At 43.0% G+C, this 23,326-nt stretch overlaps 1 protein-coding gene and 1 non-coding gene across 2 annotated transcripts in view; both read right to left on the minus strand.

Annotated features, from left to right (window-relative positions):
* CASKIN1 (CASK interacting protein 1) overlaps positions 1 to 23,326 on the minus strand; it is a 258,277-nt gene that overhangs the window by 23,922 nt on the left and 211,029 nt on the right. Inside the window, exons 11-15 of the mRNA XM_040356493.1 lie at positions 23,043 to 23,228; positions 16,965 to 17,060; positions 8,639 to 8,748; positions 6,084 to 6,153; positions 2,966 to 3,060 (exon numbers count right to left, since the gene is read on the minus strand). Coding sequence (XP_040212427.1) covers positions 2,966 to 3,060; positions 6,084 to 6,153; positions 8,639 to 8,748; positions 16,965 to 17,060; positions 23,043 to 23,228 — 557 coding nt within the window. The remainder of the gene's footprint in view (positions 1 to 2,965; positions 3,061 to 6,083; positions 6,154 to 8,638; positions 8,749 to 16,964; positions 17,061 to 23,042; positions 23,229 to 23,326) is intronic.
* Positions 14,153 to 14,316, minus strand: LOC120944491. The gene has a single exon (XR_005750394.1). It is a non-coding gene; the product is annotated as a U1 spliceosomal RNA (small nuclear RNA).

Consider the following 23,326-nt stretch of genomic DNA (forward strand, 5'->3'; position numbering starts at 1 on the left):
AGCAGGACACCTCCCCCCTCAGACAAGACTAGAGTGTGCTACACTGGCTTGCAAAACTTTACAGAATTCTGAGGACTCTGTACTACTGACCTCTACCCCCCTGGCAGCTCTTTGGACTACTAGTTTAGCAAAGAAGGACGTTGTTTTAATTAAAAATGCATACATTTTCAGCTCAGTGCTGCCCATCTTGTAATTTCAATACGATTACTGACAGTTTTGGACTAATCTTAAAGTGGAGGTTCCATCAAAAAAACAATTTTGCTTTAAACTGTAGCTTACGACTAAAAAAGAAAAGAAAAAAAGATATTTTTTTTTTACTCATCTGGAAATGCCTGTTGCTATGCGGTCCCACGAAATCTGCCTTTGAAACCACCTAGGATTCTGACATCATCTCCCTCTAATGCTCCTGGGAAATGTATGTCATCATTTCCCAGGATGCAGTGCGCTATCCAATTATCACTCTCCATCCAAGACTTCCAGGAAGTAAGTGCCTGTAGGCTTCACAATGCCCACAAGCAAAACTATCTTTTTTGAATATCTATGCGGATCAGCGGCGGATTGTAAAATAGTAAGTGACCAGATTTATATTATAAAAACACAGGATGAAAGGACATACATTTAAAAAATGCTAATTGTGGTTGGAACTCCGCTTTAAGGGATAGTCTCTCTGCTTATATATCTGTAACCCGGAGGCCACATCACCTTCTGTAATACTATTCATTTTGTCATTTTATAAAGTTGGGCAGAAGAAATTGGAAAATAAAATCCTCCTATAGCTGTTATTCTGTTTTAGAGGAGACTGGTAAAAGACAACCTCAGACAAAATCAGTCGCCTTGTGTAAAGTAGGCCAGAATGAGTGCAGATGTGTCAGGGGACAGGAGAGAGCCAGCTTCACTTACATGCAGTAATTAGTCACAGCTGGGAGATCAATGCATTGATTGCGGATAAGAATAACCTCCTTCAAGGTGAACCTGTTATATAGATACTACCGCGGCTTAACCTGAGCTCAGGCTGCACTGTGCTTCTTCACAGATAGGGGGCAGGCAAACACAAGAGACTGACACTGACAGAGGATGCTAACACAAAGCATCTACTATACCTGCACATACACAACTCCTGATTGTCCCTCATTGTAACCAAACCCCTCTATTCCCCCTTATTTCACAAATACCCTTCGGCTTAGGTGTGTATCACAACACTTATTTTGTAGATCTATATAAATAAACTCTTCTCAATATTTTTTTGTCTTAAAAAATACATAAACCCGATCACTAAAATCCTTTCTAAGCTCTAATTTGTTCATGTAATTTAAAAAATTGTTTTTTTTAATCTGCAGTCTGCAGCTTTAAAGCTGAACTCCAGGTATGAATTTTATTGCATAATTACATTGGTCTAGCTTTGACCAATGTAAGTACGGTATGTATATGTCATACCTGTGGGCTTGCTATGAAAGCAAACAATCACTGTAGTACAGTGAGGGGAAAAAGTATTTGACCCCCCTTCTGATTATGTAGGTTTTCCCACTGACAAAGAAATGACCAGTCTATAATTTTAATGGTAGATTTATTTTAACAGTGAGAGACAGAACAACAACAGAAAAATCCAGAAAAAACGCATTTCAAAAAAGTTATAAATTGATTTGTATTTCAATGGGTAAAATTTGTATTTGACCCCTTTCCAAAAAATGATTTAGTACTTGGTGGCAAAACCCTTGTTGCCAATCACACAGGTCAGACGTTTCTTGTATCCGAAGTTGGTCATTTTCTCTGTCCAAACTAAAAAATGTTGGCCCGGATTCACGTAGGCGTATCTCCAGATACGCCGTCGTATCTCTGAGTCTGAGGCGTTGTATCTATGCGCCTGATTCAAAGAATCAGATACGCAAAAATTTCTCTAAGATACGACCGGCGTAAGTCTCCTACGCCGTCGTATCTTAACTGCATATTTACGCTGGCCGCTAGGGGCGTGTACGCTGATTTACGCCTAGAAATATGTAAATCAGCCAGATACGCCTATTCACAAACGTACGCCCGGCCGACGCAGTACAGATACGCCGTTTACGTAAGGCTTTTTCCGGCGTAAAGTTACCCCTGCTCTATGAGGCGTAGATGAGGCGTACCAATGTTAGGTATGGACGTCGGAACAGCGTAGAATATTTCACGTTTTACGTTGTTTGCGTAAGTCGTTCGCGAATAGGGCTGGGCGTCATTTACGTTCACGTCGAAAGCATTGGCTTTTTGCGGGTTAATTTGGAGCATGCGCACTGGGATACTTTCACGGACGGCGCATGCGCCGTTCGTAAAAAGCGTCATTTACGTGGGGTCACAATAAATTTACATAACACACGCCCACATCTTCCACATTTGAATTAGGCGGGCTTACGCCGGCCTATTTATGCTACGCCGCCGCAACTTTGCTTTGTGAATCCTGCACTTGCCTGTCAAAGTTGCGGAGGCGTAATGTAAATAGTATACGTTGCGCCCGCACAAAGATGCACTCTCCTACGTGAATCCGGGCCGTTGGCTTTAAATATACTCTAAAGCCTCGTACACACAATCGGATTTTCCGCAGACAAAGCCTCAGACTTTTGTCCAAAGGGCGTTGGCCAAAACAAAAACTTGTCTTGCATACAAACGGGACACAATTATGTATCACACTTGGTGGACGTGCCCGAAAGTGAGAAGCTTCTGGATACGCACATATAACTTTATATACTCTTTGACCCAAGTGAACCTCATTAAATCGCCTCTGAATGCATTGTTGGGATACCTAGTGGAGGGGACATCAAAACAAATGAAAAGACTTATTTGTCGGGTCGAGAATATCTATAGCCAAATCTTGGAGGTCCCCTACAGTCCCTTTTTACCTACTGAAAGCTAAACGATCATGGATAATGGTGAATGAACGCCTATTGGCAATTCTAAATGACAAGGTTAAATATCCATAGTGATTAGTCATGGCTACCTTTCCTTCAGTCATAGGCTCCATCTTCTTCAGGTGGTCTCCGTAGGTCTGTTCAATATAGGGGCAGCTTGCTACGCTCTGGGGTCGTGGAGGTCCTTTATGCAAAAACACAAAACATTAAAATATATCTAAAGCCGTATATCACCTACTTCAATCCTGAAACACATGAGTGGTTTATCTCTAATCCCAGCAAAGGCATGGCAATAAAATCCATAGAAAGGTCACAGGGGAATCCTAATCTACAAAGAGAAATCTTTTGAAAATTAAGTACTGAAGTCTCTTGAGAAAGAATACAAATATTCACATTATACACAGTGTTGGTGATAACGAGAAGATTATAAACAACAATACTGATTAACAATTATGACAGAGTACAAAGCAACGCAGGGAATCAGACTGCCAACAAGACATTTAAAACAACATTTATTTCTGGACCCCTTTCACTCGGGTTTTCCGATCAGGTCTATCTGTCAGTTTTTTTCAGGCAGACCTAATCAAAAGCTCCATGTAAGTCTATGGCTAGGCAGATGTAAATAAACTTGTTTGTTTGTTTACATCTTTATACCTTTGAACTGGCCAAGATTGGAACCAGCTAAGGCCAACTTAAGGGTCACCGTACACCACATCATATGTCAAACACAAGGCCCAAATATCTCAGATTAGGTTTCTCTAAGCAGTGCAGTCATACTACTGGAATGTTTCGACTGATAAGTGTGTCTCAAAACCTCTTGGCTCATTGCATCCTGTTATTAAAGTGGTTGTAAACTCAGTATAACCACTTTTACCTACAGGTAAGCCTAGATAAAGGCTTACCTGCAAGTGCTGGAAATATATTTACAAAGTACGACTGTGCCCATCTAATCGATGCATGCGCACTTTAGAAAGGGCACGATCGTGCAGTTTCTAAAGGAATCATGTCGCGACTAGCAGTTCCCACGCACATGCGCAGGAGTGACGCCACGCGACTCCGGCCAGTCACAGAGCCGGCGTTCGCAGCCCCGGAAGAAAGAGGGGTGAAGATGGACGCGTCATGCCAGAGGGGACAGCTGTAACATCGCAGGCTTCGGTTTCAGTTAAGTCACACCTAATGGGCTACTATGCGATGCCCATTATGCTTTACCTTTGCAGGGAAATAAAGAGGAAGAAAAACCCATCAAGGTTTACTTCCTCTTTAAGCATATAGACACCAATGCAGTACAACACATGGAAAACTGGAAAGCTCACGGGCCTGTGAGGCAAAGTGAGGCACAGTTAGGCATGCAGATGGACACCCTAGGCTTATACTCGAGTCAATAAGTTCCTCATATAGCAGGGGTAACTTTACACCGGGAAAAGCCTAACGTAAACGGCGTATCTGTACTGCGTCGGCCAGGCGTACATTCGTGAATTGGCGTATCTAGCTGATTTACATATTTCTAGGCGTAAATCAGCGTACACGCCCCTAGCGGCCAGCGCAAATATGCAGTTAAGATACGACGGCGTAAGAGATTTACGCCGGTCGGATCTAATACAAATCTATGCGTAACTGATTCTAAGAATCAGGCGCATAGATACGACGGCTCGGACTCAGAGTTACGACGGCGTATCTGGAGATACGCCAGCGTAACTCGTACGAGAATCCGGGCCACTGTGTCCATATCCACGCCTCACTGTGTCCATGACTAGACTGACGTTTAACATGAGTGTCTATGGAAGGGGTGCCCAGCTTTGAAAAATCGGTGCTCCCCAGACATAGATCCCCCAGACAACAAACTTTGCACACTTGTAGAGGAGAAATTGGGCTATATCTGTGCCAAGTTTGGGGTCCAGGGCCAGCCGTTACTGGGTCCCCAAAGTCCAGGAGATCAGGCGCAAAAAGGTGACTCGAGTATAAGCCGAGGGGGGCATTTTCAGCACCAAAAAATGTGCTGACAAACTCGGCTTATACTCGAGTACATACGGTAATAGGAATTATAAAAAGATGCAAGACAAAGGAAAAATACAGAACAGGTAGACCAAGACAACATTGGGTTGGAGGTGCACACAGAGCAATACAGAAGCCTATATTAAAGAGAGAATGCAACATAAAGAAAAGGGCAATACAACACATATGCACAATGGCAAGGAGAAACAAAAAACACAAAGACACAACACTGGGAATGCAAGGGACCACGGGAAGTAGAAGAAAGTGAGAATTACCAAGCACACACTTCTAAGTTACTATGTTAGTAAAGCTGGAAGGTTATCAGTTTAAGTCCAACTAGTAAAAATACAAACTCAAGTGCTTAACCCAAACCAAGGCTGTTAATGTTATTAAAGTGTTAATTGCATGCTAATCAATTGTTAACCATGTTAAAGGGTTATTCCAATACATGTACCAAATGCTAAATTGCATATTAGCTAAAATGTAGGCAGCAATGTATACCATTCCGCTCATGAAAATAAACAAATGCCTTCAAGCTGAAGTACGGAGTATAACCACCAACTTGACCATTTGACAACGGCTGATGAAATGTGTCCCAAAGTATTGGCACAGGATATGCTTCATGTACAAACAATGGTTTAACAAATGTACTTATGCAGGGTTCATGGTCAGGCACTAAGAAGATAATATTTCGTTTTCCAAAGCACTGTAAACCTTAACATATTAGTTTTCACCTTTTTTTTTATCCTTTGTTGCATATTAGTGCTGCTAACCTCTCTTTACAGTCACTTGCTGTCTACATGGACTCCTTGAGATGTCTGCATGGCATCTCTCAGAGCAGGCTTACTGATGGCGAGAACAGTGAACCATGCCTGCGTAATGTGCGCTGAAACAGCCACAGGTAGTCTCCATCAGAATTTGCGACGGGGTAACAACGCAGGGGCACAATTAGGAGCCATGGACAGAGCGTTGTCGCCCCATAACTGGAAGTGCCTGAAAAAGACCTTTGTGGCATGAGAACCAGGTATTATTTTAATGAAATCTGATAGAATAGAAAATGTACTTTTGAATGACATTAGCATGTTCAAATTATAATGATTGGGTTTACATATATGTTAAGAATGGGGGGCGTTGGTGGAATACTCAGCATCATGGCAATGTGTTTATTTTCATGAAAATCCTGCTTCTTAAACTGGATTTTTGATCTCCACGCACCTGTGTGGCCCTCACTGTCATCTCCAGGCTCCTGCCCCAATGCCTTCTGGGATAGAACAGTGGCGAGCAGCTGAAATGGAACGGACGTTCGAAGAGAACCAAAAAGCATGTAAGAGGAAAAATGTGAGATGAAGAAATATGGAAACGAGATGTTCATGTTAATAGACAGTGCAGCCTCCTAAATCCACCCTCCCCCCACCTACCCATTGTGTAAGGGAAGCTCCACTTTCGTTAAAAAAAATGTTGTGATCTATAATTTCTACACAAGCTATTGAATCCTTTAATTATTTATTAAAAAATACCCCCCCCCGAAGATGTCATTATATGACGAAACACGTAGGTCGGAGCCCGCGTGGTGTGTGACATAATCACGCAGAGCACCACAAAGTGGTTTGTCGGATCTGGTCTTTGGCAGTTTGATATGCAATTATGGCTTTTTAATCATTTTGTTAAAATACATTTTATTTTAAAATACTACACTATAAGGCTATTTTCAATTTTTTTTTATGAGCGGAACATTTATTTGAGACCTTGAGAGAACCGCCATTTGAAAATTGAATGCAAGTGTGCCATACACATCATTCCATGCATCCATTACAGAAGGCTCCAATTTGAAAAGCGATGTTTGACCGCTCAATTGTACAGGGTCAACACCGTCTGGTGAGGTCACTTTTTTTGGCTTGGAGCTGGTTTCTTTTTTCAATTCCTACTGGGACTTTTGATGGACCTATTTATATCATTTTCACCTTTATTGAGTTGATTTTTCACTTATTGAGTAGAGTTTATATTTGAAGTTATATGTATTGTTTGTTGTTTTATTTTAAGGGTATTCATTATAATTTTAGTGTGGAACTTAGTCATAAAAAATACCTGAACACAGTTTTTGGATGATTTTTTTTTTTAAATTGTCCCCCAGTGTAAATCCATTGTCAATAATGCCGCACTCGAAAAGTAAATAAAACAAAAATGTCAGAAGGGGCGGTGCCACTAGGCGATGTAGCCAGATAGCCCCATCCCTTAGCTACATAAGAACTATCAAATGGCTTAGCCTGCAGTAGGCGGCCAGCCTTCATGTCAGTGGGAACATTTTTTTTCTCCGGTGCAGCGGGCGGTGTGATTGATGATGGATTTACATCTGGGGACACTGTATTTTTTTTTTTTTAATAAAGGTATTGTCAAAAACTGTGTGTTATTACTTTTAGACACTTTTTTGGTGAATGGGTAGGGGTACCAACCCCATACTCATTCACATGGGGGGGCCGAGATATGGGGGCCCCCTTGTTAAAGAGGGCTTCCAGATTCTGATAAGCCCCCCTGCCTGCAGACCCCCACAACCACCAGCCACGGTTGTGGGAATGAGGTTCTTGTCCCCATCAACATGGGGACAAGGTGGTTTGGGGTGCCCCAAAGCACCCAGCACCCCATATTGAGGGCATGTGACCTGGTATGGTTTAGGAGGGGGGGTCGCTCGCTCGTCCCCTCCCTGCCTGATCTGCCAGGCTTCTGGCCCGGATAAGGGTCTGGAATACATTTTTTGGGGGAGGGACGCCTCGTGTTTTTTTTTTTTTTTTTTTTTACATTTTTGCGTTGATACATGTCCCTCAGAGCAATACCCAGACCTCCATACCCCTTTTATGGCCAATTGCATATAAGCCTTCAAAATGGTCACTTTTGATATCCTGCTCGACTCCCATAGACTTCAATGGGGTTTGCCATTCGGGTTAGAACATTTCCCCTGCTTGAAAAACGAACAGCATACAAAAGTCTGTGATGAAGTTTGCCAAATTTTTTGCAGTGTAAATAAAGGACATTTTCCTTAACAAAAGTGGAGTTATACTTTAAGCACAATTTCAATAAATTTTATTAGTGGCAGGCATTGTTTGCATTTAATCAATAGGCAGCCAGTCAGATCACTAGGAGATTACTGAATCATCCCGGCAATGTCATAATTCTTAATGACACAACTGACAGTTTAAGATTAAATGCAGATGATTTTTTTTTTTAAATGACTATCTGTAGTAAACAAAGCAGCTGAACATTGGCCTAGCAGTTGGTAAGGCTGCCTCCATTGAGTATGAGTGAAAATAATATATTTAAAATATTCTGAGCTACCCTACTTACTGGTGAGGCCTTCACTGATTATAGACCAATCTGCTTCTATAACTAAATACCCAGACGGCAGTATGTCCACGTTATAAGAAGCAATACAAAGGAAATTAGATATTTGCTTAATTGAACTAGAAAATTGATAGCTGAAATCTGATTGGCTAGTGTAGTCAACCCCTTTTTTGTTTTACTGGTATTTATTTCTGAGCACCGGACTCTTTAGGATTGTAATCTAAAAGTTTAAAATTATTTTTATAAGTATGTAAGCACCAAAAGCTGTGCTAAACCATTTGAACTAATTTGCTATTCCCTTAATCCCATACAATATATTATTATTCAAGCAATCCTCACTCGCTGTTAGTAGATCTGCCTGGAGCCCCTTTTCTAGTCCAACCCTGAAACCACTGATTTAAAATTTAAATAGGAGGGCAGTGTCCCACTTTATATACCTTGACCCCCTCTGCACTAGCGGGTATAGCGTGGGGACTGTTAGCACCGCTCCCAGAACTTCGACCACTGGTGCCGCTTCCTGTACTGCCCATGCTGCTTCGATCACCACCTGGCATGGGAGCAAAAAGAAGTTTGTATTAAACAAATCAGGGAAATGGGTTTAATTTCCTTGTCCTAAATCAACTACTGAACTGTTGCACCACTGAAACACCCCCAGTTAAATCATTTAGGCCACCAATAGACCTTAATAAGGAAAGGGATGGTCAGCACTCAGGATGACATCCTAAAAAATAGTATTCCTTTATTGAAAAGACATGTACAACATTGTAAAAACAGCCTACGCGTTTAGTCCTTAGCCATGGCTGTAGACCAGGGGTGTCCAAACTTTTTTCAAAGAGGGCCACATTTGATGAAGTGAACATGCTCGAGGGCCGACCATTTTGCCTGACATTCTTTGAACATTTAAAATTTGATCTAAGTGTGTTCGTCCGATCACTAATACACTGCCCAACAAGAATTCTATTGCCTTTGTGGCTGTGTGTGGTGAATAAATGAGCTCAGGCAATAAGCAGAACAGTCATCCAATGGCATCCCAGGAAACGGGACTTCCTATTACAGACGCCGCCGAGTAACCAGGAGATTCTCTTGTAATATGTAATATGGCGGCGCTCGTCCTGTACCCTCCAAGGCAGCACCGATAAATACGGTATATATCTTTTGTGGCCCCCAGGGCAAAGGGCACATGTGAGGCTGAAATGGCTATATATATATCCAAATCCCCAGGGGGGCCATATTAAGTCACCAGGGGGGCCGCAATTGGCTTTGGACATGCCTGCTGTAGACCTTATCCCCCAGTAAAACTAAGTAGAGGTTCAGCGCAACAATGGCTGAAGTGATGCTAATCTATGACCTAATGAGTTTGTTCTCCACCAGCATCTATAGGGCGTGGCATTCGTTTTAACTCCCTTTAAGTTGTAACCAAATTTTATCTTTTTAAAAAAACATTTGCCCCAATGATAGGCAAGAAACCACTTTGATTGTTGGTTCAAGAGTGCAAACCAAATAAGGAGATTTCTTTCTTTTTGCATTAAAGTGGTTCTAAAGCCTGAACATTTTTTACCCTAATGCATTCCCTGCATTAAAGCAGAGTTCCACCCAAAAGTGGAAGCTCTGTTTGTTCATACCTGTTAAAACCAGGTATTCGCTCCCACTTGCTTCTACTTCTAAGGCCGGGTACACACGGACAAACATGTATGGTGAAAGCGGTCCGTCGGACCGTTTTCACCATACATGTCTGCCAGAGGGCTTCTGTACGATGGTTGTACACACCATCGTACAGAAGTCCGCGCGTAAACAATACGCGGGGCGTGTCCGCGGTGTCGCCGCGTCGATGACGCGGTGTCGCCGCGACAATGACGCGGCGACGTGGGCGGCCCGCCTTTAAAATGCTTCCACGCATGCGTCGAAGTCATTCGACGCATGCGAGGCACGGCGGGCGGCTGGACATGTACGGTAGGTCTGTACTGACGACCGTACATGTCCGAGCGGGCTGAATTCCAGCGGGCTGTTTTAAAACAAGTCCAGGAATATTTGTCTGCTGGGAAAAGGCCCGGCGGGCAAATGTTTGCTGGAATTCGGCCCGCTCGCGCCCACACACGAGCAAACATGTCTGCTGAAACTGGCCTGCGGGCCAGTTTCAGCAGACATGTTTGCTCGTGAGTATGGGGCCTAAGAATCTTTGTGCAGCGATCTACATCTGGCCCCTCCTCCTCCCCCCGCTGCTTTCTGGGAGACACACAGGTCCCAGAAGACAACGGGACCATTCAGAAAGCACAGCGTGACTAGCGCATGGGCAGTAGGAAACAGGCTTCACTTCCTGTTTCCCTGAGTAAGGATGCCAGCGCCTGCACCTAGAGCCGGGAAGATTTCTAACTTTTTGCATTAAAGTGGTTCTAATGCCTAAACATGTTTTACCTCAATACATTCCTTGCATTAAAAGTGGAGTTCTACCCAAAAGCGGAAGCTCTGCTTGTCTACATCCTCCCCGTTGGCACCTTTTGGGGGGGGGGCGGGGCTGATACTTTTCCAAACCAGGTTTCTGCTCCCACTTCCATGTAGGATGTTGTGCGGTAATCTACGAAATATCCGGTTCCTCCCCCCCCCCCCCGCTGCCTTCTGGGAGACACGAAGTTCCCAGAAGACAGCGGGACCATTCAGAAAGCACAGCGTGACTCACGCATGCGCAATAGGAAACAGGCTGTGAAGCCGCAAGGCTTCACTTCCTGTTTCCCTTAGTAAGGATGGTGGCGCCTGCACCCGGAGCCGATGGACGGCTCAGCTTTAAGTGGACTTTGGGTGCCGACATCGTAAGCTCCCCGGACAGGTAAGTGTCCTAATATTATTAAAAATAATTAATAACATTTTCACCCAGGCTGGAACTCCACTTTAAGGTAAAAAATGTTTAGGCATCAGCATCCCCTCTCACCCGCCCTTTTTAGTTACCCGAGTCCTCATTCGATCCAGAGCTGTGGGCTTCTGCAGCTCTTCTCTCCTCTCACTTCCAGGTCCCACTGGCTTTTTTGGGGCACTGGTAAACCATTGGTTTCCAGTGCTGTCAATTATCAAAGCCAGTGACGAGGGAGTGGGGGGGTCGAGTCCCGCTGTCTGTGTCAATGGACGCAGCAGCGGGGCTCAGGAGTGATCAGGCAAGTGGCTTCTCATGGGGGCACTGGATAAAGAGGAGGGGCCAGGAGCACCGTGGAGGACCCAAGATCCATCGCACAGAGCAGGTAAGTATAGAGATGTTTGTTTCACTTTTACCTTTACAAACGCTTTAAAAAAAATGACTTCACAAAGGCTGTATATGTTGGCCAAACATGTGCAGGTTCAAGTGTACCAGATATACACGCCCATGCCAATGCTCAAGTAGAAATGGCGTATTTGCCTTTGAAATACATCAGATTAACTTCAACACCTTCTGGGTGTTTTTTAAAGTGTTGTAACTGTATGTAATCTTGTATCCTAGTCCTTGTTTAAATATTTGTTGGATTCACCTGGTTTGTTCCTTACACTGATTCCCTTCTCAACTCCAGTCCTCCAGGCGCCCCAACAGGTCATGTGTTCAGGCTTTCCATTATTTTGCACAGGTGATTTGATCAGTTTCACTGCCTTAGTAATTACCACAGCTGTTTTATCCAAGAGAAATCCTGAAAACATGACCTGTTTGGGGTACTTGAGGACTGGAGTTGCAAAGTGCACTGTCTATTTGCCGTTAGTAAATCCGTGTCCCTGGGGTGTAGATTTGTACAAGGGATGCTTTGCTAAGTCAGTGCAAATGAGCACAAATCATTTCAGTATGAGCATGTTTTATTCAAATACTTTGCACTGCTTTTGGCAAATATACGTCTTAATGAATGCTGCTTGTAGGGTCCAGTGAAACCCATAAGTAGCTGCTGGAATACTCCATGTCCCAATGTGTATCCAGATGCAGTCATGATCTAGGCAACGTCAGAATGACAGCATACACCTACACTAAAGACAATTTAATTTTCCTGCCAAAGCTGACACTGCAAAGCAGGACAATAAAATGTCTAATTTAATAAAAAAAATAAAAAATGATATGCTGATCAATGAAAAAATGACCAACATTCTCCAAACCCAAATTCTGTATAACAATGGCTTCTCTATGCCTTACCAACTCAGAATGCCTCAAGCCTGATCTCTATTTTTTTCTGATTTGTGACCTGTTGGGGACCCCGCCACACACTCCTCTCCTTTTCTTCCCCCTCCCTGGTTTCTCCCCTAGCCCTCTTCTCTCTCAGGTCCTTGTCTACTTCTACGTCCATTTGTTCATCCTGACTGTTTGTTCCCTTTTGCTCTTTCATTCTGGGGTAAAACGCCAAAAGGTTCGATTTCACAAGCATGACTTTGGAAGCCCGTACAAGCGAAGTGGAACAAACCAGGAAACCAATACTATTGACAAAATTGATCATTCCACAGTTCTGCTAGAGTTCTATAATCATTCTATTGGCTCCAGGGCTCAAGTCCTGCGGGAACGCGTGGGAAAGGAGTTCCTGCACTTATTTTACAGCAGGAACGCAGTTCCCTTTGCAGGACTAGAGCAGCCAAGCCACCCGAGCCAATCCTTCACTGAGCGGCGATGCCCAGCTTGACTCACTGTCAGGGGCAGGCGAACCTTAGTAATCTTTTATGTTACTGGCCCGCTTCCTATATATGGATTCATCAGGTAGTGTGCGGGTATTCCGTCACTTCCTCGATGCCGCAATGTCTCCTGGGAGCTTTTGTCATTGTTCCCAGGAGACATTGCGGAGGTCTGCCGCAAGTTATCGCGGGATTTAGAAAGAACTTGCTTAAAAAAAAAAACATGCGCTTTAGTAATTATGCATATGAGCGTATAATTTTTTTTTTTTGGTGGGGGAGTGGATCTTGGGTGGGAGTTCCCACACTTTTTTCCCCAGGACTTGACCCCTGATTGGCTCCTCCTCGCCATAAAAGTGCTGTTGAAACACCCTGAGAATGCAGAGTCACTGCTGTAGCCTGTAAAATAAATATCAAGTGCACAATGTATCAAAAGTGGAGATTGCATGAAAAGACACACAGTGAAAAAGTGACAATGATTCATTCATGGGGTAGACGAGCTGAAAATGTGGACGGGTAGTTGCTGGCAGTGACAACGTTCCACGATGTATAAAAGGAGCAACTACCCATTAACCTGCTTCTTAGGTGGACATGCAGACTGTACTTCGCAAACGCACAGCCCCCCCCATTGGAGGTGAAGCGGTTAACAGTGATTACAGAAAATACCAGAAGGAAGGCATAACTTGGCAGGAGAGATGGAGAAATCTAGAAGTGGGTAAGAAGTTATTTTTCCTGTTGTGTAAAATGTCACATTGCAATATTGGGTGTAGCCACTCGATCCTGTTTTATGAGGATTACCAAGTTACCATAGTTGATATTTGTGGCTGATGTAAGCCCAGGAGAGGATTAAAACCAATCCACACTGGTTTCTATAAGTACTTGATGAACTCTACTGCTTGCATTTTCCAAAGGCCTTTTGAATATTTATAGCCAATGTTATTGAACTGCAGAGGATTTCATATCGTACAAAAATACATCCAAGGCTGCGATCACAGCCTGGTCCTAGGGCAGCTGATTTTAGGGTTAGCTTCAGGGTTGATGCTGTTACTTTGCCCATTCAGGACGAAGTGATAGTGTCTGTACATATATACATATTCATTCATGCCACCCTGCTGCCTGTCTAAGCTCTGGTCTTCACTGGTTTCAGAGCTTAGACAAGGGGATGTCATAATTGGCACACCCCCCCCACATGACAGTGTTTGGGCCTGGTGATTGGCCGTTCACACATGCCTTGATGAATGGGTTGTGCATGGCCCCAGAACATTGGAAGCTTTATTGTGCGATTTAAATTCATTAAAAAACAGTATTCTTTAACTTTATTTTGGTGTGACATATCCTTTTTATTTATTTATTTTCAGGGGAAAGCGCGAACGCAGTTGCCCACTACCACAAATTATGCAGTCGAGTTTCCCGCATTTGGGGAAATCGCAGGGGTCAGCACAGCCGGAGTGCAACGGCCGAGCCTCGCCCTAGGAGAACCACCTTCATGATCATGGTGTCTCCCCTGCCAGGTAATTATGGGTGACATATCCTTATGAGGTTTTTTTTTTCAGTCTGTGTTCCCATTTGGTCTATTCCTCCCAGATTTCCTGCCCTGATGACACCAAAAGCATACCTCCCAACTGTCCCTGATTTTGAGTGACTGTCCCAGCTTTGGAACAATGTCCCTCTGTCCCTTTTTTTGGTCTGATCTATATAGTTGTTAATAAAATGCACTATTTATCTTTCAAAAAGTGTTTCCCAGTGCTAAATCTTTCATCCAGTTACTAAACTGCTGCATTTGTAAATATCAAAAGCCAGTACAAAGAGTAAGCCTAGGTTCACATTGGAGCGTTTAGCCATGCAATTTGAGAGATCAAATTGCATGACAAGTCGCAGCCTATTGGCGACACCGATTTTGCGGTGCCGCACCGATTTGCAAAAGTAGTTCCTGCACTACTTTTGCCAATTTAAGATGCAACTTCAATAGACATCTGTGTATGAAGCCACACAGATGTCTATCAAGTAGCACCCAAAAGTAGCATCAATGTAAACCAGGGCTCATAGTGATACAAAAAAGCACTAGTAAGTTTAACAGCATTTTTTTTGTACGATTCTCCTTTAAGGCCCCATACACACGATAGAATTTATCCGCGAATACGGTCCAGCGGACCGTTTCCGCGGATAAATCCTCTCGAGGATTTCAGCAGATTTTAATGCGATGGAGTGTACTCACCATCGCATTGAAATCCGCGCCGAAATTCTCTGGCGATGACGTGTCGCGCCGTCGCCGCGATTATGACGCGGCGACGTGCGCGACGCTGTCATATAAGGAATTCCACGCATGCGTCGAATCATTACGACGCATGCGGGGGATCCCTTCGGACGGATGGATCCGGTGAGTCTGTACAGACCAGCGGATCCATCTGTTGGGATGGACTCCAGCAGATGGATATGTTCTGCATGTCAGCAAATATCCGATCTGCTGGAATCCATCCCAGGGGAGATTTATCCGCGGAAAAAGATCAGCTGGCGTGTACACACCATAGGATCTATCCGCTGAAACCCATTTGCTGGGATTTATCTGCGGATGGATTCTATGGTGTGTACGGGGCCTAAGGGAGCGTGGCAGGCGTGTGTCCTATGCCCACATACTTTTGCCAATAGGTGTCCCTCGTTCCCTTCACAAAAAGTTGATCGGTATGCCAAAAGAAGTGCAGAAAATACTCCTATATGTTAACACAGCCAATAATAAAAATGGACAGGGTCTAATGCAGGCTGTAGATTATGCAATTTTCTTTCCATCAACCATAGGTTGAAGGAAAGAAAATTGCTGGATTCCCCCCCATCAACACAGTTGGTGTTGATGAGGGAATCCCTCCCGCAGCGCTATTGTGTTCTGCCAGAGGGGAGCGTGAGGAGCCTTTCCCCTCTGACAGAATGCAATGATCACTGCTGGCAGCTATAGCTGTCAGCAGTAATCAGGCAAAAAAACGGACAGGCTGGGTGTATTGAAGTTAATGGGTGAATCGACATCAGTACAAACAGCCTGCCCACAGACTGATTGAAATTTGCCTGGAATTTCAAACTGTCTATGGCTGACATAACAGTTAATCAGTCCAATTAAAAATGCTTTTATTGCATTTCCTGCCCTGGTGATCACACAGGGTGAGAGGGGAAATCTGCCAAATGGGAACATAACCAGCAATAAAACATAATAAAGAAAAAAAAAAGTTGGCTAGAGACCAATAGCTAGATTCAGGGAGAGTTAGGTCGGCGTATCAGTAGATACGCCGACCTAACTTAGAATCTGCGCAGACCTAAGTTTAAGTGTATTCTCAAACAGAGATACGCTTAAACATATCTAAGATACGACGGCTTGCGCCGTCCTATCTTAGGTTGCAATATTTAGGCTGGCCGCTAGGTGGCGCTTCCATTGCGGTCGGCGTAGAATATGTAAATCAGTACATACGCCTATTCACGAACGTACGCCCGGCCGCCGCAGAATATTTATGCCATTTACGTAACGCATTAGCAGGCCTAAAGTTATTCCATCAAATAGTTGGAATAGTAATGTTAAAGTATGGCCGCCGTTCCCGCTTCGAAATGCGAAATTTTTACGTCGTTTGCGTAAGTCGTCCGCGAATAGGGATTTACGTCCACGTCGAAATCAATAGGCCCGTGCAGCGGACTTAGCCGCAATGCACACTGGGAAATGTAGGCGCCCGGCGCATGCGCAGTTCTAAAAAAAAACGTCAATCACGTTGGGTCAAGCCTCATTATCATAAAACACGCCCCCTCAGACAAATTTGAATTAGGCGCCCTAACGCCCGCCCGCTTTAGGCTACGCCGCCGTAACTTAGCAGGCAAGTACTTTGAGAATCAAGTACTTGCCTCGCTAACTTACGGCGGTATAGCCTAAACACGCTAAGCTACGCCGCCTTAAAGTTAAGGCAATCTTGCTGAATCTAGCCACAACATTACAACTGCACTTTAGATAGCTGTCCTAATGTTTTTCTGAATCTGGTACATTCCCTAAGTGTAGAGAGTTGGTCTGGAAAAATAAAATGTTACAGTGCTTATAAGAAAGCATTAGCAGCCCTTGAAAGAGGGTACATTTCCTGGGAAACAGAACAGGCTGTACCAATTATTTACCTTCTGATTTTGAGCAAATTATGTATATAGTACCTGCAAATGGTTTCCTCAATACCCAAATCTCCTCAGCAGGAGTAGAAGTAGTTCCTGGAGACATGTGAGATGGACTAGAGTCTGATCCACGAGAGCCTTCAAACACACGCGAAAGAAAAATAAAAAAACAAGACATAAGTTTGCAGATTTTAACAAGCCTACAAAAGCATTAAAGACATTCTTTAGTTGTCTATATCTTAAGCACAAGCAGAAAAAACAACATTAAACCTATTAAATCACTAGGCACTAAAAACTTGTCAGGAACATTAGACACAATGGCTTTGGCAGTGCCCTGTCCATGACCATTGCCCATAGGATGTTATAATTGTGCACTAGCAGTGTCCAGTGGCTTACAAAGAACTGATGATCGAGCCATGGGCATTCAAGTATTTACATATTTATAAAGCACTCAGTGGACCCTCCTGCCGACCTCCACATCAATACTGAACACAATAGTGACATGGGGGTCGGCTGGAGGAAACACAGAGTACTGCAAAGAAAAGTGTTGTTTTTAGAGGAAACTTCACCCAACTGTTCCTTTTCATTCGGTGACATGGTAGCATATCATTTATGCCTTATAGGTACAGTTTTTAATAGGAATCTTAGTTTGGCAACTGGCTTACTTTAACAACATTCTGCTTTGTGTTTACATTAGAGATTAGAAACCTGCCGCATCACTGCCAGGAAAGGGATACAGGGTGAAAAGGATAAGAATCACTTCAGTGCTTCTGCTTTGATCTTTGAGGATGAATTGTTCCACAGTGGCTGAAGCTACAGAGGTCAATGAGGGCTTTGTCTAAAACTAATTTATTGCTTGTAAATGCTTGGCTGTCCATAGCGTAACCAAGGGTTCACTTTAAACTTAATTTTTCATATATTAGGGTTGGTCACAGTAGACTAATGATCTAGATAATTCTAGAGAATAATGTGTTGTTCACACGATAAGTGCATAAAAACGGCAACAGATTTCACTTGCAGAGACATGAGTTTTCATGCGTGTTTCAGTTAATTTTTAAGCAAGTTGACATCAGTTTTCATGTATGTCTTTTATGCGCACTGTTCACACCACAATGTTGAGGTCATGTCAGTTTTTTTTTTTTATGCAGAAAACTGCATATACGTTGCAGATTCCTGCACAGAAAAAATCCACACCAGTGTTGTGGTGTGAACAGGGCACATAGAGAACAATTGATTTCTTTGAGCCCTTGCAGAACGCATGCGGAAAATCTGATGATCATGCACATGGTGTGAACGAGGCCCTAAGAAAAAAAATGACCGTAATAATCAAATCTAAAAGCAAAAAAAAAAAAATGCCATTAATATATGGCCAATACACATTGCATTCTACTGGCTAAAATACACAAGAATTACACAATTTAGTCTATTGTTAACAAAAGCATGAATAATCATATAATATGAATTAAATGCATAATCCTTTAAACAACTGAATATATAAATCACTAATAAAGGCAATGGGATACACCATTTTACAAGGAATGAGAATTGTCAATAATATATACTAATTGAATACTACATTACCAAAGAAAAGTGAACAATCACTAATACAGTATATGGGTACAGTCCATCCTGCAAGTGAAGAGAACAGTAACTAGTGGAGGCAAGGGGTACAGACCAGTCTACAGGAAGAAATAGCAACTGATACACATCAATGATATATACCAGTCTACAGGAGACAATAGCAACTGATACAGACCAATGATGTATACCAGTCTACAGGAAGAAATAACAACTGATACCGACCATTGATATACACCACTTTACAGGAGGAAACAGTAACGGATACAGACCGATGACATAGAAGAGTCTACAGGAGGATATAGTAACTGATACAGGTCAGTGATATACACCAGTCTACAGGGGGTAATGAAAACTGATACAGAAAAGGTACAGTTGTGCTCATAAGTTTACACACCCTGGCAGAATTTATGATTTCTTGTCTATTTTTCAGAGAATATGAATGATAACACAAAAACTTTTCTTTCACTCATGGTTAGTGTTTGGCTAAAGCCGTTTATTATCAATCAACTGTGTTTACTCTTTTTAAATCATAATGGCAACAGAAACTACCCAAATGACCCTGATCAAAAGTTTACATACCCCAGTTCTTAATACTGGGCTAGATTCAGATAGATCAGCGGATCTTTAGATCCACGTAATCTATCTTAAATCTATCTTATTTACGATCCGCCAGCGCAATTTTTTGAGGCAAGTGCAGTATTCAGAAAGCACTTACCTCGAAACTTGCGCCGGCGGATCGTAACTCCCCCGGCGGAATTCAAATTCCGCGTCTAGGGGGAGTGTATTATTTAAATCAGGTGCGTCCCCGTGCGCATGCTCCAAATGACGTCGCTAGAACGTCATTGTTTTCGGCGTGAACGTAAATTACGTCCATCCGTATTCGCGACCGACTTACGCAAACGACTTAAAATTCAAAACTCGGCGTGGGAACGACGGCCATACTTAACATTGGATACGCCGCATATAGCAGGGGTTAGTATACGCCGGAAAAAGCCGAACGCAAAGGACGGAAAAAAAAAAAGCGACGGGCGGGGCGTTCGTTTCTGAATCGTCGAAAATCGAAAATTGCTTATTTGAAAAACCGAAGCGTCACCTAGCAGGCGGCGGTAGATTGCAGCCTAAGATCCGACGGTGTAAGTCACTTACACCTGTCGGATCTAAGGGATATCTATGCGTAACTGATTCTTATGAATCAGTCGCATAGATCCGACCGTCGGATCTCAGAGATACGACGGCGTATCAGGAGATACGCCGTCGTATCTCTTTCTGAATCTCCCCCACTGTGTTTTGCCCCCTTTAACATCAATGGCAGCTTGAAGTCTTTTGTGGTATTTGTGGATGAGGCTCTTTATCTCCTCAGATGGTAAAGCTGCCCATTCCTCTTGGCAAAAAGCCTCCAGTTCCTGTAAATTTTTGGGCTGTCTCGCATGAACGGCACGTTTGAGATCTCCCTGGAGTGGCTCAATGATATTGATGTCAGGAGACTGAGATGGACACTCCAGAACCTTCACATTATTTTGCTATAGCCAATGACAGGTCGACTTGGCCTTGTGTTTTGGATCATTGTTGTTGTTGGAATGTCCAAATACGTCCCATGCGCAGCTTCCTGGCTAATGAATTCAAATGTTCCTCCAGTATTTTTTGATAACATACTGCATTCATCTTGTCATTAATTTTGACCAAGTTTCCTGTGCCTTTGTAGCTCACACATCCCCAAAATATCAGCGATCCACCTCCGTGTTTCAAAGTAGGAATGGTGTACCTTTCATCAAAGGCCTTGTTGACTCCTCTCCAAATGAAGCATTTATGGTTGTGGCCAAAAAATTCAAGTTTGGTTTCATCACTCCAAATGACTTTGTACCAGAAGGTTTGAGGCTTGACTCTGTGCTGTTTAGCGTATTGTAAGTGGGATACTTTGTGGCATTTGCGTAGTAATAGCTTTCTTCTGGCGACTCGACCATGCAGCCCATCTTTCTTCAAGTGCCTCCTTATTGTGCATCTTGAAACAGCCCCACCACATGTTTTCAGAGAGTCCTGTATTTCACCTGAAGTTATTTGTGGGTTTTTCTTTGCATCCCGGACAATGTTCCTGGCAGTTGTGGCTGAAATTTTAGTTGGTCTACCTGACCGTGGTTTGGTTTCAACAGAACCCCTCATTTTTCACTTCTTGATTACAGTTTGAACACTGCTGATTGGCATTCTCAATTCCTTGGGTATCTTGTACATCCCCTTCCTTTTTTATGCAGTTCAACTACCTTTTCCCACAGATCCTTTGACACTTATTTTGCTTTCCCCATGACTCAGAAGCCAGAAACGTCAGTGCAGCACTGGATGAAAGATGCAAGAGTTTGTCAGGAGTCCAGAAACTCATTGACCTTTTAAACACACACTAATTACAAGCAAACAGATCACAGGTGAGGATGGTTACCTTTAATAGCCATTCAAACCCCTTGTGTGCATGTTATCAGGCCAAAATCACCAGGGTATGTAAACTTTTCATCAGGGTAATTTGGGTAGTTTCTGTTGCCATTATGGTTTACAAAGAGTAAACACAGTTGATTGATAATAAATGGCTTCAGCCAAACACTAACCATGAGTGAAAGAAAAGTTTTTGTGTTATCATTCATATTCTCTGAAAAATGTCCAAGAAATCATAAATTCTCCCTGGGTATGTAAACTTATGAGCACAATTGTATACCAGTCTACAAGAAGCAATAGTAACTGATAGTGACCAATGATATATATATATCAGTTTACAGGAGGCAAATGCAACTGATATAGACCAATGATATATACCAGTATACAGGAGGAGATAGCAACTGATACAGGCCAATGATATATACCAGTCTATAAGAATCAATAGTAACTGATAGAGGCCAATGATATATATATCAGTCTACAGGAGGTAATAGTAATGCAGATCAAACTATAGAGGACAACAGTACCATACAGGCTAAAGTTACAGGCCAGCTTACTGGCAGCAATAGAATTTGCATGTCTAGACATGCTTACAAGAGGCAAGGATAACAGTATCCTACATAGAACAATGGTATAAACCCTTCAACAGGAAGAGATAACATCTATTGCTGCCCATACACTTATTTTAAGTTGATCAGGAGTAACTATGGCAGTCAATCGAAAAAATGCTGGGAATTGATCTCCTAAATGATCATTCACCAAAACATTTGGAGCTTCTACCAAATCCAAACATCACCCGTGGCTCAGTGCCACTAATTTGTTTGCAGGAGTTCAGGATACTAGTGGAAAATATCCATATTTTGTAGTTCTATAAAAATAGCAAAACGACCAGGTTGTCAACTGACTACAGGCTGGAGACTGACTACAGGCTAGTCTACAAAAGGCAACAATAACACAGACCAATGGTACAGACCAGCCGACAAGCAAAAATAATGGTTGTGGCTAGCAGTAGTTAGTCACATTGAAGTGGACAGGTAGCACAGACACCTTAATCCAATCACCATAGAATGTGTCAAAGCAGATTTTGATTGTCCAAGAAGAGGATGTGAGGTGTGAAAGCTGTGGAACCTCCTTGTTTGAGTTCTATAATCCCATTCTTGGTGCCTGGGGGTCTGCACATGTGTTAATCCTTCAATATACATGGCTGCCGGTGATAATCGTTGGAGTAGGTTTCTGATACTCATTAGAACAGAAGATTGACTTGATTATCTACAAAACATCATCAACATTACACAACAACGCCCCGTTGAATGCGACTAACTACTACTAGTTATACCACGACCCGTATAAATGAGAACCTTCACAGACAGTAATGGTTATGGTAAAATATATAATTAAACAAAGAAAGGTAAAAAAAAATATGTAAGTAAGATGAAAAGTTAAAGTATATCTAAAGCCAAAACGTAATTTTCCTTTTTGAACAGCGTGGGGAGTTGTGAAAATCCATGTTTTTTTGCATCTGGGTCTCTTTTAGGAGATTTCCCTTCACATTTCACCTTCAGGAAATCTCTCCAACGTGAGGGGAAATCCACTCTTACAAGGTTGTCACTGGAACAAGTGTCCAAAACGATGGAAGATTTCCCTTCTATTCCTGTTCTGGTGACAACTCCAAAGTTTGGATTTCTCTTCACTTTCAGTCCTGGCAACAAAGGTCATCAGGACAAATATAGAGGAGGAATCTCTAAGGCCCCGTACACACGTCCGAAGAACTCGACGGGCAAAACACATCGTTTTGCTTGTCGAGTTCCTTGTGAAGCCGCCGAGGATCTCGGCAAGCCAAGTTTCCCCATTGACTAACGAGGAAATAGAGAACATGTTCTCTATTTGTCCCGACGAGATCCTCGTCGGCTTCCTCGGCAAAAAAGTGTACACACGGCCGGGTTTCTCGGCAGAATACGGCTCCCATCGAGTTTCTGGCTGAATTCTGCCGAGAAACTCGGTCGTGTGTATGGGGCCTCAGGGAGACGCAAACAACAAATTCCTCACTCCATTTAAAACAAAACAGAAACGTTTTGGCTTCCTATACACTTTACCTGCAAAAACAAGAGATGAAGAGACTACCTGGAGGACACAGCCGATCCCCTGTGGGGCTGCAAGTTCTCTGGTAACCAAACGAACTGAAAAGAATCTGATGGGAATGTGGAGGTGGCATTAAGCAATGGAAGGAGTGGTGCGTGCCACCATTTGGCACTGTCGCCCTGTGCAACATCAACCTGGGGGTCCCCATGTGATATGAGCCCCAGGAACCTACAGGCAAAATGGCAACAGAAAAGATAAAACAAAATGGGACGGTAACAAAACACAGCAGAATGTATGCAAATAAATGAAACAATAAAAATATGGTA

Source organism: Rana temporaria, chromosome 6 (genome assembly GCF_905171775.1).
Source record: "Rana temporaria chromosome 6, aRanTem1.1, whole genome shotgun sequence".
Taxonomy (NCBI): domain Eukaryota; kingdom Metazoa; phylum Chordata; class Amphibia; order Anura; family Ranidae; genus Rana; species Rana temporaria.